The 15,259-nt window shown below is 32.0% G+C and overlaps 2 protein-coding genes across 2 annotated transcripts; both read right to left on the reverse strand.

Annotated features, from left to right (window-relative positions):
- Positions 1-6,735: 6,735 nt before the first annotated feature.
- On the reverse strand, positions 6,736-7,549 carry LOC100202507 (myosin-2 essential light chain). The gene has a single exon (XM_065800512.1). It carries the CDS (start codon positions 7,411-7,413, stop codon positions 6,952-6,954), a length of 462 nt encoding a protein of 153 aa, XP_065656584.1. The 5' UTR covers positions 7,414-7,549; the 3' UTR covers positions 6,736-6,951.
- A 941-nt stretch (positions 7,550-8,490) lies between these two features.
- On the reverse strand, positions 8,491-11,833 carry LOC136081988 (zinc finger MYM-type protein 1-like). The gene is made up of 4 exons (XM_065800513.1): positions 11,482-11,833; positions 10,715-11,357; positions 8,923-10,639; positions 8,491-8,850 (listed from the first exon to the last, which is right to left on the reverse strand). Exons 2-4 carry the CDS (start codon positions 11,124-11,126, stop codon positions 8,715-8,717), a joined length of 2,265 nt encoding a protein of 754 aa, XP_065656585.1. The 5' UTR covers positions 11,127-11,357; positions 11,482-11,833; the 3' UTR covers positions 8,491-8,714.
- Positions 11,834-15,259: the final 3,426 nt, after the last annotated feature.

The raw sequence follows: 15,259 nt of genomic DNA on the forward strand, positions 1-15,259 counted from the left end.
AAGTCGAAAAAATATTGCTAACAAACAAGTTAATTTCAATAACAATGACAGCTTTTCTTTACAAAAAAATTCAAATAAAAAATTTTCTTTTCATCTTTTTAACGCAAGAAGCCTTGCCAATAAACTTCATGAGTTTTATTTATATGTCGAGGCTACAAAACCGGCTGTAATCTGTGTGTGTGAGACATTTTTCAATAATAAACTTTCTAACGCTATTTTATAAAAAGATTAAAGATTACTCAATTTATCGCAAAGACCGTATTAAAATTGGCGGAGGAGTTGCAATTTACTGTAGAAATGACATTAAAGTAGAACAAGTACAGATTAAGCAAACAGATACTGATATTGATATCATCTGTGTTGATATGATTTTTGGATCTCAGAAACTCCGTCTAATAACTTGCTATCGTCCACCTTTCTATACAATAACAGATGTTGCTTATCTTAAATTGATGATTTCAATTATTTATAATTTGTGTTACTCAGTGTCGCAGATTATTATTGTTGGTGACTTCAACTTACCTAAAATGGATTGGCCTAGCTATGTCTCACCAAACGAAAAGTATCATAGTATATTCTTAAATTTGGTAAACGAACTCGGTTTGCACCAATTTGTTAAAGAACCCACGCGCAATATGAATTTTCTTGATCTTGTTTTTTCGAATAACAGTTCTCTTATAAGTGATATATCTGTTGAGTGTCCTTTTAGCACTAGCGACCATAACACAGTCCAATTTTCTATAAATACGAACAATTTCAACCAGTGTGAAAATAAACCAGAATCTTTCTACGACTTTTCTAATGCTGATTTTAAGAGCCTTGAGTTATATTTATCAAAAATAAATTGGGATTTCGAGTTTTCTTGTGTCTGTACAATCGAAGATTATTGGAGCATTTTTCTAAGGCTTTTTGGTACTGGTATTAATGAATTTGTACCTATTAGAAAAAAGTATTATAACAAAACGAATAATCACTATCCAAAATACATTAAAAAAATCTTAAGCGGCAAAGTATTATTATGGAAAAGATGGACAAATAATAAAACCATTTATAACAAATCAGCTTACAAACAGTACGCCAGGAATTGCAAACTAATCTTATCTAATTACCAATCGAAAATTGAATTAAACCTAGTAGAGGGAAATAATATTAGCAAGTTTTATAAACATGTTAATAATAAAATGAATATCCCTAATAAGCACCACCATCTAATAGACAAAAATAACAATAACAAGGTCACATCCAGTAATATAGAAATTGCTAACCTGTTTAATAATCACTTTGGAAGTGTTTTTACAGACGATAATTGCTATTTGCCTAATATTGACACTTATGTTAATGATCCAATAAGTATTGACAAGGTTCATTTTTCCGTGGAGTCAGTGTATAAAACCCTAATGGGAATTAATCCAATTGCATTAGGTAGACCATCAGGACCTATTTCGGTCCTGATGGTCTACCTAATGCAATTCTTAAAAAATTAGCTCATGTTTTATGTTTTCCTCTTTCATATATTTTTGAGGCTAGTTTTACATTAAACGCTTTACCTAATCAATGGCGCAAAGCTTTCGTCTCCCAAATTTTTAAATACGGAGCTACATCGGATCCTAACAACTATAGACCCATCTCTTTAACTTGCACTTGTTGTCGAATCATGGAAAAAATTATCAACTCACATATTGTTGAATATCTAAATAAATATAATATAATATCTCCTAGTCAGCACGGTTTTTCTCAATAAACGTTCTACATGTACGAATCTTTTAGAATCTACTAACGATTGGAGTACCGCACTTGACAATCATCTGATTACAGATGTTATATATATCGACTTCCGAAAGGCGTTTGATTCCGTATCTCATTCAAAATTAATATTTAAACTTTCATTATACAATATTCGTGGTAACCTTTTAAAGTGGATCACTGCATTTCTCACAGACAGATCTCAACAGGTGTAGATTAGTAGTGCTTTATCAGATCCGATTTGAATTGTAAGCGGTGTACCTCAGGGTAGTGTGCTAGGACCAACTTTGTTCTCATTATTTATAAATGACTTATCATCTGTAGTAAACAATCTCGAATGTACAATAAAACTTTTTGCTGACGATTTAAAGTTATACAGTTCGTATCGCGATATGAATCATAGCCACGATTTAACTGTTGCTCTTGATAAAATAATTATTTGGTCGGATACTTGGCAAAAAATGCACGTACTAATATAACCCTATTATATTAGTACGTGCATTTACCACTTATATAAGACCAATTATTGAATATTGCTCTTCAGTTTGGTCGCCACACCAAACTATGTTAATTTTTTTTGAAATTAACAATAATAATTATACCCGCGGTCCTACTTTTAGGATTCGAAAGCAACGATGTCAACTCGTCATTCGCAAATATTATTTTTCTCAACGAGTTGTAAATATCTGGAATAATCTGACATCAGAAGCTGTAAATGCTGATAACATTTGTATTTTTAAAAATAAAATAAAATCGTGCGATTTCGATAAACATTGTGTCTATAAAGTAAATGAATGAAATCTTGAATGTTTCTATTGCAAACTATATTTGTTTGTAATAGAAACATCATAAGCTGTAAATGCTGATAACATTTGTATTTTTAAAAATAAAATAAAATCGTGCAATTTCGATAAACATTGTGTCTATAAAGTAAATGAATGAAATCTTGAATGTTTCTATTACAAACTATATTTGTTCCTATGTACTTTGTTTTCTTATTTAAGGGCATATTGTCAGTGTCTATTTATTGGACCTGTATGTCCGTTAAAACATGTTTTATTTTTTTTTTTTTTAATTTGTTCTAATAAATCTTTAATTATTTATTTATATCCCGGAACATAATTTTTTTTTAAATTTTATATATGATAACTGTTTGAACTAAGATTTATTGCGACGAAAACAGTAAGTTTGATTTTTAAACTTCTAAATTATTGATAAGTTAAACTTTTTCTGTATTGAAATATTTAATAATTTTTGTATTTAAAAAACGACAAACAAAGACATATAAAGTCATACGTAAGATAACATACATATGTAAGAAATATTTATAACTTTACCTTTAGTTGTTTTACAATTCAATTTAGTTATACCATGTCAATTGCAAATGGATCGAAAGTATGGCAGTATTTTTGTAAGGAAAAATCTGGCGAATCTGCAATTTGCAAAAAATGTAATGTAAAGATACGTCATTTAAAAAACGCGCATAAAGATTTGGATTTAAATATGAAGCGTCAACATGAAGATACTGGTTCGGAATTAAAATTGTGCAAAAGAAAATCATATTGTTTGTTAAACAGCAGACTATCGAGGAAATTGTGTCAAAACTAGCAACGGTGGATAGCTTTTCAATAAATGCCATAACAAAAAGTGAATTTATTAGAAAATCATTGTCTAAAAAAGGCATGTTATTACCAAAAAATCCCTCCCATGTTATGAGTATGATAAAAAAACAATATGATTTAGTAACAAATTGGGGTTTTAGAGATAACAAAGAAATATCTAGCGGGTCGCGATTTTCTTTATCGTTAGACGAATATACGTCTTAATTAAATTGACGTTATTTAAATGTCAGATTACACTTATTAACAAAGTTTTGTAACCTAGGATCGACTCCGATAGCTCGATCACTTCCTGCAGAAAAAATTGTTGATCTGGTTGAAAATAAACTGTCAGATTTCAATTTATCAATTAAAAAGCACATCATAGCTAGTGTCACTGACGGAGCATCCGTAACGAAAAAATTTGGACGGCTAAGTGGTATTGAACATCAGCTGTGTTATGCCCACGGACTTCATTTGGCAGTATGTGATGTTCTTTACAAAAAGTCAGACTCTTCAGCAAAATATATTGAATTGCAGTTGCAAGAATCCAATGAAAGTTTGAGTGATCACGATTAGTTTGATGATGTATTTGTCTGTAATGATGAGTCATACAACTCAACAGGTGTTACGTTTATTGATGATTTACAAGATAGTGTAAATATAGCCTTAACAATTCAGAAGGTTCGAAAAGTGGTTCGAATGTTCTGCAAATCAAAAGAAGTCCTGAATATCTCCGAAGATGAATATGCGATTATGAATGCAATAACAATTTCTCTGCAACCGATAAAAGTTGGAATATCTCCGAAGATGAATATGCGATTATGAACGCAATAACAATTTCTCTGCAACCGATAAAAGTTGTAATAGAAAGACTTGGTAGAAATGATGCTACTCTACCTGATGCAGAAGGTGTAATGATATTCATCTTGGGCAATTTGGCGGAGAAAAAAATTTGACAGCTAATAAACTGCTTCAACCTGTGTAGCAGAGAGTTGAAGACGCAGAAATGCCAATTTAATTGGACTACTAAAATTTTTAAACAACCCAATTAGTTATACTCAGGAATCAAATATCAACTCCAAACTTCTCTTACCTTCCAAATATGTATTAAAAGCAACAGCAAAAAAAATTTATACCAGGTTGTATATAGAGGATGCTACCACTAATTCATCGAATAATGAAATAGTTGAAGTGAGTCGTGATAATGAAAGCATAGTTTCTGACCCGTCAATACCTCAACCTGTTGCTCGAAATTTATTAGGCAAAAGTATTTTGACTCTTGAACAAAAATTGGATGCGACTATTTGTAATGTCAAATAAGTAGAAAAAGCAGCTCTAGAAGACATTAGCAATTTAAAAAACCTCACAAAAGAAATTAAACTTTTTGAGACAACTGGAAAACGTAGCGAAAGTTTAGAAAGAATATACTTCACATTAATGACCATCAAGCCGACATCAATTTAATCAGAAAGAGCTTTTTCTGCCGCGGGTCTATTTATGGGAAAATTCGTTCACGATTAAGTGACAAATCAATTGATTGTTTATGTTTTTTAAAATAATATTTTATTTTAAATAGTAATATAGAATAGCGTGCTAAGATAAATTTGTCAGAAACCGCTTGTTTTTATATTAAAAATTATGGCGGGAAATCCCGGGATAAATAAGTTACACACCGGGAATCCCGAGATGCTAAATTTACAGGAAATGAAAAACCCTAGCAGCAATACGAACACAAACTATAAAGGTAAAAAATAACTTTGAAAGTTCAAAAAGAAATACTATTATTTTAAAGTAGTAGCTTAAGATGTGATCACCTTTAAAAAAAAAATGATTATACGTTATGTATACGGCCAACAGGTATGAGTCAATGTTCAAAAAATCAAATACGATTAAGCGATGAAATGATTGACACTTTGATTTTTTAGGGTAGTACTTTCAAAAATAAATATAACTCACGTGTATTCATGCATGTTCATATTATTTTTAGTTATTATTTTTATTTATACTGCGTTAATAACCCGTGTCGTCGGCCCTGTGTTTTATAATTTAAATTACTTAGGTTCATTATTGAATGAAGTACTTTATTTAAATCATATATAAACTAATCACTTTTAAGTATTTGATGAGTACTTAAAACGTTAGTTCTTCTTATGCTTCTCTTTCTACAATTGCGCTTTTTTCTATTCAATCCCGGAGACAACTTTTTCAATCCTGAAATTGAAGATGTCCGAGAATTTTGCCATCCTTACCTCAACGTGGAGAAATGCTGTGTTTATTTATCGAAATGTAAATAAGTTTATAAACGAGTGATAAAAAGTGTATTTTTGGCGCACAATTAGTTCCTAATTAATTAGACTATATAAATTAAAACGATATTTTATTAAACCCACTAGCACAAGATTCTTTTCAAAGATTAAAACAAGTTAAAACACGTTTTGACGATTGTTTTAAACAATCCGGCGATAAAAACCGAATTATTCTATTACAATACAAAAAAAAACAAAAAAAAAACGAATTATTCTTATAATCCGGCCAGATAATATGAAAATCCGGCCGAATATCTTAACTGGGACACTCGAAATTATTACTATCAAAATATTATTAATTTATTAAAATACTATTAATTTATTTTTACTGATGTTATTGTTAAATTTTATTATTAAAATATTATTAAATATTACTATCACCCGAAATTATTACTATCAAAATAATGTTAATTTATTTTTACTGATGTTATTGACATAAGTATACTGAATAATAAAACTATTCTCATTATCATTAAATTTAAAAGTATTTACTTATAGATTAATATATATTACTATTTATAGATATCCTTAATGTAAGAATAAATTTAAAACTTCTTTTATGTTTTTAACTTTTTATTAGTAAATGATTTCCTTGATGTAGAAACTTTTTTTCAGAATACATTTTCGGATTGGAATGGTTGTTTTCAATTGATTCGATAAAAATCTTCATTAAGCGTTTAAATAAAAAAAACAACCTTTACTAAATAAAAGTCGTATCACATGTTTAAACGTAGTAAAAACAATAAAGGAATAAACATTTTTTGATTTCAAAATATTTTATAAAATATTTTTGAGCATTCTAAAAATATACGAGCTCATTTTACCATCAACGGGCTTATTTGTTTTGTTTACTACGTAAATCATAAAAATGTAACTTCTTTATCGCAAAAATGTAAACAACTTTCCCCGCTCCTAATACGTTACGTTGTGATTTTCGTTTACAAAAGCGGATTTTTAGTATATTTATAAGTTAGTTATTTTAGAACCTTTGATTGACATAAAATTTTTTTTTTTTAAATAGACTTACTTAAGTTTGTGAATACCATAATAAAGAAACTACTCTATTCGCACTAAAGAATCAATGCTTGGATCGCAAAATATATGTTATTATTTTTACTTTTTTTAAAGAACTATTGACAGCAAACTAACAAAAAAAATAATAATTACATATTGATTATATTTTATATTTTACTTGTTATTTTGTAGTTAGTCATATCAGAGTTATGTCAGAGTTATATTAGAAAGCAAGGTTGAATAACGCTGCATCACTGAATTAACTGCGAATCATTGTTTTGCCTAACTTAGCCGTCCATTACTGTCGTGACAAGTTCGTCAATATTTATCATTCCGTTCTTATCTTCTAATCCCTGCACGATAACATCCATTTGAGCCGTAGTTAGCGTTTCTCCCAAGCTCGTCATAACGTGATGAAGTTCACCTGCAGCTATAGTTCCATTTTGTTCTCTGTCAAACAAGCGAAAGCATTCAGTAAAATCTGATTTACTCTTTTTCCTTGAGTCTTTTTCAGCCCTGTTTGCTAATGATTGATAAATAGGAAAAAACTCTTCAAATGTTATTCGCTTTGCACCACTTGATTCTAATTCTCGTACAATTTTATTTACGTCACTTTCTGTTGGATTTAAACCAAGTCCTCTTAAGGCTTCGCCTAAAAGTCCAATTTCTATTTTTCCATCTCCAACAGTGTCGTAAAGTGAAAAAGATTCTGCCAGAATAAAACGTTCTCTTTGACTGATAAGTTCCATTTATTTATGTACTACTATTTTACTAAAAATAAAAAATCTTTTCTTTTATAAATAGTTACTCACGCTTAATAACTTAGCGAAAAAAAAATTCAGCAAAGTTGCGCTTCAAAAGTAAAGAATGTGAGTCTTGAATAATGGATAAATAGCTCTTTTCACGCGATTTAGATTTTTCAAGCTTTTCAATACAGCGTCTTCAAAATTAGCGTTTCTTTTATTTCGGTGTAATTATCAAATTTTTCTGAACAAAATTTTTTCAACGTTATTCTTTTGAATTTTCGTCTCAAAGCGTATTGGTTTTTTTTGTTTCTTTTTTAATATAAAAATTATTCAATTATTTTTATAAAAAAGCTTATTCATTTTACATAAAACGTATTTACTTACTTAACACAACTAACTTGTAAAGCGTATAACAACTCAGTATTTTTTAAATTAGAATGGCGAAACAATTTTTTTTATATTAAGTAATTTATATCTGTTGACAATTATAAAAAATAATAAAAATAATAAATTCTTTTTTTAATAATACTTATTTTTAAAAGGTCGATTCATGTTGAAGAATAATAATTCTATCTGTTTGTTTTACTCCCTTTTTTCCACCCCCTTTTCTAATTCTTGAGGAATGCATCAAAAACATTTAACATAGATAGGGAGGAAAGTAATTTCAAAAAGTGGATTTTAAAGAAGATTGCATAAATTATACAAAATATACTAATCACTTATATCATAAATCAAATAATTAAATCAAGCAAAAATCTTATAATTTATGTGTTAATCAAAATGCAAATACCATCTGCAGACCGGTAGTCAATTTATAGTTAAGAAAGAAAGTTGCAAAATAAATTGGTAAAGAGTTGGATCGGAATAAATCATTCCCGATATTACGTCGTACATTTTTTTGTAAACATGAAGAAGATTTTCAAATATCGAATATATTATATATGAAAGAACTATAAATAATCTATGTGAATATATTAGTTTCATTTGCTTGCATTTATGGCGGAATAACAAACCTTTTATGAGAAAATAAACTATTTTTGCCAGGTTCATAGATTTTTTTTGCACTCTCAGAGCCGTGGCGTGGTACATTTGGGCCCCCCCCAAATCATTTTTTTGGGCCCTATTTTTGTGGCATCACATTACAGGATATATATGCGTCACATTTTTTCTAAAGGCTAAAAACATCAAAAATAAGACATATAAGTATAGACAAACGTATATGTACGGATAATTATCAGAATAATGTTTGTTATATTATATTGGTAATACTTCAAAACCTGTAATAAATCACATATTCACAATTGTCACAGAAATGACTTGTGGCGAACTTTCATACTTGCAAATTTGTTGATTATCTCCTCATAATTTAATTTTCTTGCCACATCGTTCTCAATTGACAGCATCGCCAGAGAAGACAAGCGGTCATCAACCATTGTTGACCTATAAAAAGTGAAAAGAAATGCATAGAGCTACATCTATTATGTATAAAGTAGCAAGATTAAATATACTGACCTATGAAAAGTCTTAATCAATTTTAGCTTGCTGAAGCTACGTTCAGCACTTGCGACAGTTACTGGTGAGGTAAGGATTATGCGTAACACAATGGCAAGATTTGGATAAGTTTCTTGCAGCTCTTCTTTATAAATGTAATTAAGAAAATCATGTGCAGATTTCATGTGAGTACTTTCTTTCTCCTGTACCACTATGACAAATCGTTTTAATTCCATTTCCAGATCATCCGAATCTATATCGCCAAGCTTTGCTTGCAAATTTTTGCAATATAAAGACAAAGAATTTTCTTTACAGATTTGAATAAGATTCTCAGAACGGTATAGGAAGTCATAGAGCTCTGTGATACTACTGACTTGTTCAAAACGCTCCTTTACTGATCCCATTGACATATCAAGGAGTGGTAAAAAGAAATCAACTTTAAACTTCTGTTCTAATTGGATGGTGTGAGCTTCATCGGCACACTCGTATGAATGAATCATCTTTTTTTGTCGGGAACGCACTTCTGGAAAAATTTTTGCAATGTCCAACACTTCTGCGATTTCTGATGCTTTCATGTGTGCGTCTGAAAATCCAGTTTCACGATATTGCTGAAGAAATGTATATGTGGCCTTTATTTCACTATCCAAGACATCAAGGGAAGTTGTAGAGGACTGCAGAAGCTTACTTGATTTGTTAATTTGGTATAAAACGTCATACCAAATAACGATTGACAATATGAATGGCCATGTCATCATATATTCCATCAGCGAACATACTTCTGTAGCTGTTGCGCCATCTCTCTTCTCTAGAGCATACACTTCCAATTTTTCTAATGCCTCTAATATCTCTTTCAGGTGATAGCGAAGAGGTTTCACACAGTTTATTCTACTTTCCCATCTGGTATCGGATTGAGGCTTGACAGAAATGGGTATACATGACTTTAAAATATGCCATCGAGCAGGAGATGATGAAAAGAGTGTATACAATCTTGAAAGAACTCCGAAAAAAGTAATTGCACTGTTGGATGACTTTGCACCGTCAACAATGACTAGATTAAGTGAATGGTTTGCACACGGAACATATAGAGCTTTGGGATTCATTTGAAGAAGCCTAGCTTGAACACCCTTTGCCTTTCCTTTCATGTTAGCACCGTTATCATAGGATTGGCCTCGACAGTCAAGAATATTTAATTCCCACTTTTTTGTCTGATCTAGAAAGGCATCCAAAAGCCCTTTTCCAGTGGTATCATCTACCTTGAGATATCCAAAGAAATTTTCAGAAATGTTGATACCTGTCCCAGGAATGCAAACTACTGATCGTAGGATTATGCTCATTTGTTCTTTATGTGAAACGTCTGGCGTACAATCCAAAATAATGGAAAAATATTTCGCTTTCTTTACTTTGGAAAGGTTTTCGGCTTCAATCTCCTTGGCTAACAATTCAATCAACTCATTCTGGGTATCATTGCTCAAATAATGTTCATTAGTTTCTTTCTTCTGAATCCGACGTAAAAGTTCATCGAGCACACTATCATACTTCGCCATCAATTCAAACAACCCAAGAAAGTTTCCATTGTTCTTGGAACCAATGACCTCTTGTGAACCACGGAATCCAAGATTCCTCGCAGAAAGAAATAGAGTGATGTCTAGTAATCGTTCCAATACTGCTCTCCAAAATTTTCGCTCTTTTTGAAGCAACTTGTATTGATGCTCATCAATGGTTGTTTGATTCATTATGCCTGCAATGTTGAATTTGGTAAAATATATAAATATTTATTATATTTAATGACAAAATTTTTTTTAAAACAGTTTACCTTTTCGTAATGTCATCCACTGTTCAAAGCACCTGAGATGTGTACTTCCTGTTTCATGATCATTCAGTTTTTTGGATAAACCTTCCCATGTGTTCATCCCTTGTCGGAATGGTGAATCTGATATACCAAAAAGTTTGCAACAGAAGCAAAAAACTTTATTACTTTTCATAGAATACACAAGCCATGACCGTACAATAGTTTCTCCATTCTTCATCTGTCGTTTATAATAAGTCACTGAAAATCGTCGTCTTTCTTGATTGTGTGGAAAATCTATCTCAATTTGCTTTACACCACGTTCAACAATGTCACACCTCTGTGCATCAGAAACATTTTCTGGCCAATCAGAAGGATCATCACTGAGAAAAAGAAGTGGCAGTGTTGTGGCAGTTGGTATACACTCACAGATTGCCATATTAGAGTCTCCTTCAGCAGACAAACCAAAACAAGAAACAGAATCATTTTCTGCATTGGCTGTAACATCATTATTGGTTTCTGTTATTGCTACTGATTCACCATCAGCTTAAACTGCTGGTTTCAAAAATTGTGTAAGTTTGGGGTACTTAGTTATTACTTCCCTGGCTGCAGCTGCTTCTCTTCTCTTAGCTGCACCACTTTTCACTTTCTTCATTCCAATAATTAATACCTAAAAATAGAACAGATAGTTTATAAAATTTACTTTTAGGTCCTACTATAGTACTATACCTATTTAATTTATACAAATAAATTAAATGAAAAATAATAATGTCTCCTAAAAATAATAAACTTACCGGCTCAGCTGATTCAGCCACGCTCACTACGAATTTTGAATAATGACGATTGCGTTTCGGTTTAACCAACTACACACACATCATACAGTCAAATGAAGCAACTGACACGCAGAAATCAATATTTCAAATCGTATTTCAACTCACAATTTTTTATTACTATTCTAGAAAGTTATTAAAAAAATTAAAGAAAATACTTTTTAAAATATTATAAAATTTTAAAATGTTGTATTGCTGACGGCCCACCGGGAAATATCCCGGTGTGAAAACTCCATGTGAAATAGGAAAACTCATCTTTAAATAAACTGTTCATTATAATATAAATTTGTCAATCTAGTTTGTTTTATTTACATAATTTTTTGCATGCTATTTATGATATCATAATTTGTATTATAATTTTTATTGGTTTGTAACAACTCTATTTGTCGGTTAATATTTCTCTGTAATGTCTTCAAATTTTGATTTTATATTTATATCCAGAGTTTTAAATTGTTATTTAATCTTTTGAAAATGTAGTATGTTAACTACGAAACATGTCAAGATTAAAAAATTCCGTGTTTTTCATAAAAGTATGAGTAAAAATTTTAGAGTTAAGCTACTATATAGATACAGAAACTAAACAAGGATGTCCATTCTCATCAGTTGTTTTTTTTCACATTAAAATTGTCTTAGTAGCATTTATTTTATTTTATAGTTTGAATATAATTGATAATTATCTGTTAAAATAATAAAATGCCATAAAAAATTTTATCATTTTTTAAAAAACGGGCCCCTTATATCTCGTGGGCCCCCCCCAAATGGGGGGTTTGGGGGGCCTTTGCCACGGCACTGTGCACTCTTAACTAATTTAACTTTCTTCATGTATAAAACGTATTGAAAACACAAGAAATTTACTAAAAAGAAATAATACAAAATAAAAAACTTTTAAAACGGACGTTAACAAGGCTAGTGTACGTACATAAAAAAAGAATCTTATTTCAGAAGTAAAGTACAATAGTGAAAGTTGAAAGAGTATTTCTTATATTGCTGGGCAGAAAAAAAAATTTAGTTTGTCTTTAATGCGATGTCTGATAGTCTTTCTAATTAAAACACTTGTATTCCTCATCGTAATTCGTAAAAAGTAGAAATATTTAAAAATGATTTAAGATACAAACGTTTGAAACGCTTATATTGGTTTTGCTTGATGCCAGCAGCGTAACAACCCCGGGGCCCTCAAGCTCAGGGGGCTCTCGACAATTATTTTATCGCGCGTTAACGCACTTTTAATTTGTTGTTATTATTATTTTGTCCGTTGCTCATTGCTTCTGAATACACACACAAAACCCTGGGTGACTCAGGCTGGGTCACAGCAGGGGGTGGGATGTTAATCAGTAAGCTACTGGTTGCTTGGGGTGGGCCTCACATGACATATCGAAGGTAGATCAGCTAAGCATTGTTGTAAGGTACGCAGTAATAACCAGATCGGAAAATGGATAGCCAAATGATATAGAAGTAAAAAAAATGTTTCTAGGCTTTTATGCAGCCATCAAACATGGAGCAGTAGATTTAGTCAACAAAGTGACAACATTATTTATCGACAAAAATATTGATTAAAAAAAATGTGTGGGGCAAGGCTATGATGGAGCCAGTGTGATGAGTGGTGTGCATAATGGTGTACAAAAACATATTAAGGATATCCAGACTAACGCAGAGTACGTACATTGTGCCACTCATAATTTAAATTTAGTGATAAATGATGCCGTTAGAGGTTGTGTTGAAATACAGATTTTTTTCGCAACGTTGCAAGATTTGTATAACTTTTTCGGTAACAGCATCAACATGCCTTGGGTCTCTTGGTTGAGTAAAGGCTAGAGATGGTGTCTCGATAAAAGTCCTCATATTGGGCAGATGTTAAATGCATCCGGCTACAACCTTGTAGAAGGCCTCCTAGACAAAGACTTAAGGGGTAAATAGATTCTATCTGTTGACCAGCCTCGCACTCCTTCTTCATCTATTAGTATGGCGCAAATGTATTTTTAATACATTGTTTCCAGTTTAGGATATTGAATGCTGGATTTTCTTGACTGAATGCATGGGTTTTGCTTGTGTCTCTGTTTTATGACAAGGCAACCCATTCTATTATCTCCTAATGAGGATACAGCTCTAAAACTCAGTTTTATGGTTCTAAGGTCGGCTGGTAGTCAGGTTTCCCGAACTCCGTGGTAGCTCTCAGAGAGGCTGATTTCATCAACAGCTGAAAAATATCAAAGTATTAACAGTGCCATGTTGCGCATGGATGGTGTCCCTGTTTGTACTTTTAGTGTGCATTGTGGAGGCCACATTTGGAGTCCTTTGTCACAGCTTAGGGTTTATTAGTAGTAATGAGGCAATCGCTTGGGCTATTAAACAGTGTTCTGAGTACTATCTATGCTTTGAGTCAAGTTCTTCAATCTAATTTAAAAATGAATAAAGTACCAAAAAATATAAAACACAAAAAACCATCATCATCACCAAGTTCTCTAAATCTATCATTCACTAATATTCGTGGTCTTTGAAGTAACTTTTCTTCTGTTGAGTCTTATCTCTTGCAAAGTTCACCAGACCTACTTGCTCTTTGTGAGACTAATTTGAGTTCAGCTGTCTCATCTTGCAATCTTAGTGTTGATGGTTATCTTCCTTTAATTCGTAAAGACTCCAATAGTCACATGCTTGGCCTGGGCATTTATATTCATAAGAATTCACCCATTTGTCGTGAAACTAGGTTTAAATCCACAGACTATTCTTTCATGTGCTTTTGTTTAGCCCCACTTCACTCTATCGTCTTTCTCTTTGTTCTATATCGCTCTCCTTCATCTCAAGACTGCACTCTTTTTGATGCTATTTCTGATCATATTGACCAAGCCCTCTCTCTTTATCCATCAGTTAATATAGTTGTTGTCGGTGACTTTATTGCTCACCACTCTGAATGGCTCGGCTCTAGTGTCAATGACTCTGCAGGCATTAAAGCCCACAATTTTTGCCTTTCTCAATCCCAAACTCAAATAGTCAACTTTCCAACTCGCTTTCCAGACAACTCGAATCATTTACCTTCTCTACTCGACTTATGTCTTGTTTCTGATCCTAGTCAGTGCTCAGTTTCTCCACATTTACTCTTAGGTGCCTCTAATCACAGTTTGATCTCTCTAAAACTAATATCTCACTCTTCTTCATCACCTGAATTTCCCTATCATCTAACCTCTTGCAACTACCTTAAAGCTGACTGGGACTCTTTCCGTGATTTTCTTCGTGATGGCCCTTGGGTAGAAATCTTTCTTCTTCCCGCTGACAAATGTGCTTCTTATATAACTTCGTAGATTCAAGCTGGCATGGAATCTTTTATTCCCTCTCGACGATTCCAGGTCAAGCCTTACTCTCCTCCATGGTTTTCCTCACACTGTGCTGCTGCAACTGCTAATCGAAACCGTTACTGTTTATTACTGTTATAAACCGTTTTAAAACGGTTTTGTCTAACGCCAAAGCCTGCTATTCTCAGGTCATGAAATCTCGTATCTCATCTCAAAAACTAGGCTCTCGTGACTTCTAGAGAATCTTTAGTAGTATCAATAATAAGGGCAAATCTGTAATTTAACCTCACTTGTAGGGTTCAGATTTTGTCACCTCACCTAAAGACAAAGCTGAATTGTTTGCTAAAAACTTTTCATCAATATCACCTCTTGATTCCACTAGTTGCGTTCTACCTGATATTGCCAAAAAACAGGTTGATCGATTGCTTGACATTCTTATCATTCCAGCATCTGTATCT

The sequence above is a fragment of the Hydra vulgaris genome, chromosome 06 (assembly GCF_038396675.1).
Source record: "Hydra vulgaris chromosome 06, alternate assembly HydraT2T_AEP".
Taxonomy (NCBI): Eukaryota; Metazoa; Cnidaria; class Hydrozoa; order Anthoathecata; family Hydridae; genus Hydra; species Hydra vulgaris.